Source organism: Alligator sinensis, unplaced genomic scaffold, assembly GCF_000455745.1.
Source record: "Alligator sinensis unplaced genomic scaffold, ASM45574v1 scaffold128_1, whole genome shotgun sequence".
NCBI lineage: Eukaryota > Metazoa > Chordata > Crocodylia > Alligatoridae > Alligator > Alligator sinensis.
Window position 1 is genome coordinate 71,518 of NW_005842968.1, and position 3,064 is coordinate 74,581.

Genomic DNA, 3,064 nt, shown 5'->3' on the forward strand with positions numbered 1-3,064 from the left:
TCACCAACACCCCCCAATCTAGCCCCAGCTCCCACAGCCCCCTCCGAAGTCTGGCCCCAGAACCCCCTCTATCTTCAGATACCGCCAAGGTCTCTGCTCCCCTTGCACCAGATCAATGCCATGGCCTGCCTGCCAAGGCCTACCCCAGCCCCCAGTACACCCCTCCAAGGCCTGCCCCCACCCCAGATGCACACCCAGACCTGCCCCTGCCCCTCCTCCTGGCCAAGGCCCCAATCCCCTCCACACACCCCTGCTCAGACCCCACACACTGGCCCTTTGTCCCACCACGAGTGGTCAATGGGACCCAGGGAGAGACCAGGGCTATTCTGCATCAGGCGCAAGCCCCTAGCCAACCCCACGCAAGCAAGACGGAGGGGAAAAGCTAAACCCTGCTGCTCCACTGGTACTCTGCAGGCAGCTGGGAGACACCAGAGTTGCACAGGTTGGAGGGGCCTGTAGGGTGGGAATGAGGGAAGCCCCTTAGCCAACACCCGCCAACCGGCACAGTGCATCTGCAGCCAGGAACTGTGCTCTGTGGCCAGCACTCACTCTTGTCCCATGGACCCACCGTGCCTCCTGTTGGGGCTGCAGCAGGAGGGGCAACTTCTGCCTGCACCGTTGCCCTATGGCCCCCCACAGCTCCCTCATGAAAGACAGGGCACAACCAGAAATAAGGAGACAAGATTTATATGTAACCCCCCATGTAACCAGTGGCGCCACAGCAGGCTGCCCCCTCCCACTCCATAGCACCCCCTACCCATCTGTAGCCCCAGGCCTTCCCCTAGTGGGTGAGGCATTATCCTAGTAGCCCTAATGTCCCACCCTTGTAGCCAATACATGTCACTTAATCTCATCCATACCCCACGCCATTCCTGTCACCAGTTAAACCACACCCACTTCCACACCAATGCCACTCCCCGTCTTGGATAAGCCACGCCCACAGTCTGTGCCCTCAGGGAGGCGTGCCCTCTGTGGCACCCTGATATTGGTCGTGCAGGTCAGCCACGTTGTCGCTGGAGACACGGACCCAGCCATCCTGGCGCACGTGGTAGAGGTTGACTACGCCCCCAGAGTAGGCATCACGGTACGTGGCCTGGTAGATGGCGCGCCGGGCCAGGTTGTAGGCCTCCTCCACCGTCATGTCGGGAGCATAGCCACGGTCCATCACCCCATAGGCATACACCGAGCCCGAGCCGACAGAGAAGGCTGTGCCTGAGATGCGGTTCCCCTCGCTGTCTACATAGTAGAGGCCTGCGGGAGTGGTAACAGAGCAGGGGCGTCATTGCCCTGGATGCCCCCATATCCCCGTGGGCCCTCTTGCTTTCCACAGATAGGTGTCCAGTGGCAGGCCCTCTCATCTCACCAGGGGGGAGATCACCCCTGAGGACCTGGGGCATCAGGGAGAAAGGTGGGAAGTGAGGGTGAATATGGGAGCACCAGAGCCGGGGGTGGCAAGGAAGGGGTGAATTTGGAGGTGCCAGGAGGAGTGAATGGTTTGGCCCATTCACTGTATAGTGGCTGGCTACCAGGTTGGGTGAGAATCCCCACCAAATGGATACCTAGCATCAGCCATTTTGGGGAGGGCAGTCAGGTTTAACCCCTTATCAGATGGCTGAAGCCTGGCTACCATGTTAAGTGAGGGCAGAGCATGACTCATGGACCACAGCTGCCATCTTGGAGATGGATTCACTTTCAATCAGATACACAAGGGTCATTTGCCCTATTTAGTGATGGGAGCACGTGGAACCACTTGGCTTCTGTGCCATTGGGACTAATGGGCCCATGTTTGATGAGGGAAAAGTAGGGGGGGCCGCAGCTATATTGGAAAGGGGAAAGAAGCCATCACCCATCAGGGTGGTCTGCCCAAGTAAAGATTGTGTGACATATGCTTTGCTTCCTACGTTGTGCATGAGAGGGTTTTGGCCCCGGGGGTAGAATGGGGTGAGGAGGAGTCACCTACCTGGCCCCCGCTTGTCCCAGCCACAGATCATGGTGCCCATACTGAGCCCCATGCCCTTGTACTGGTAGACCATGTTGGCCAGCAGCTTGGAGGCAGCTGCCACGGAGATGCGCTCCTTGTTGCGGAGCTCATAGATGCGGCACTGCCGGGCCAACAGGCGCTCCCAGAAGCTGCAGTCAGCCGCGCCACCTGCCATGGTGCCCAGCAGGTATGCATTGATCTCGATCACTTTCTTCACCGTTTGTGAGGCCACATATGAGCCAGCTGTGGCCCGCGAATCCACGGCCACCACCACGCCATGCTGGAACTGGAAGGGAACAGAGGTCATGTCAGAGGCCACCCACGCCAAGCAAGAGGCAGCAGCCTCAACCACGTGGTCAGCCAACGGACCCTGAGCCAAGATGGCTGCTCAGGCTTGTGACACCAATTTCGGCTAATGGGCAGGCCCGCAGATGCCAGCTCAAGGTGGCATCTCTTCCCAGTCTGGGAAGCTAAGGGATGCCACCCACAATGGCTTCCCACCACCTGTGCGAGAGACCGACCTCAGCCAGTCAGACGCAACAATGGACGGCACGCAAGACGGCTGCAATGCCAAAAGATGTTACCCAGCGTGGCCACCCAGAACGTGAGAGATGCCAACCTCAGCCAATGGACACAGGGCCAAGACGGCTGCCCAAGCCTGTCAGACACCAACTGTGGCCAATAAGAGGGCCCAGGCATTGCCAAGTCAAGGTGGCTCCTCACGCCACTTAGTAGTGATGCCAGCCTCAGCCAACGGGACAGACCAGTGGACCGGGGCCAAGACGGATGCCCAGGCTGAGGCGTGAGTGACGCCAACCTCAGCCAACAGGTCGGGGCCAAGACGGCTGCCCACCCCTCAGTCCTGTCCTGCCCCACTGAGTGCCTGAGGGGCTCCCCCATGACCCTGCTCCCCGTGGGCGGGGCTCTCCCCTCCCCCACCTTGAAGCCCAGCGTGGTGGTCCCGTGGAGCAGCTCGATCCCGGCATCTTCCGCGGCAGGGGCCCCGCAGGCGGCGGCGGCCAGGCCGGGCGGGCCCAGGGGCTCCCGGGGCGCCGGTACATGGAGCTCGCAGGCGCCGCCGAG

General features: G+C 60.7%; 1 protein-coding gene across 1 annotated transcript; it reads right to left on the minus strand.

The window, feature by feature from the left end:
- Window positions 1-671: 671 nt before the first annotated feature.
- On the minus strand, window positions 672-3,064 carry PSMB5 (proteasome subunit beta 5; the record flags this gene model as incomplete). The annotated part of the gene is made up of 3 exons (XM_025192806.1): window positions 672-1,251; window positions 1,961-2,267; window positions 2,921-3,064. Coding segments are annotated over 3 exons (750 nt in total), but the record flags the coding sequence as incomplete, so codon positions are not given.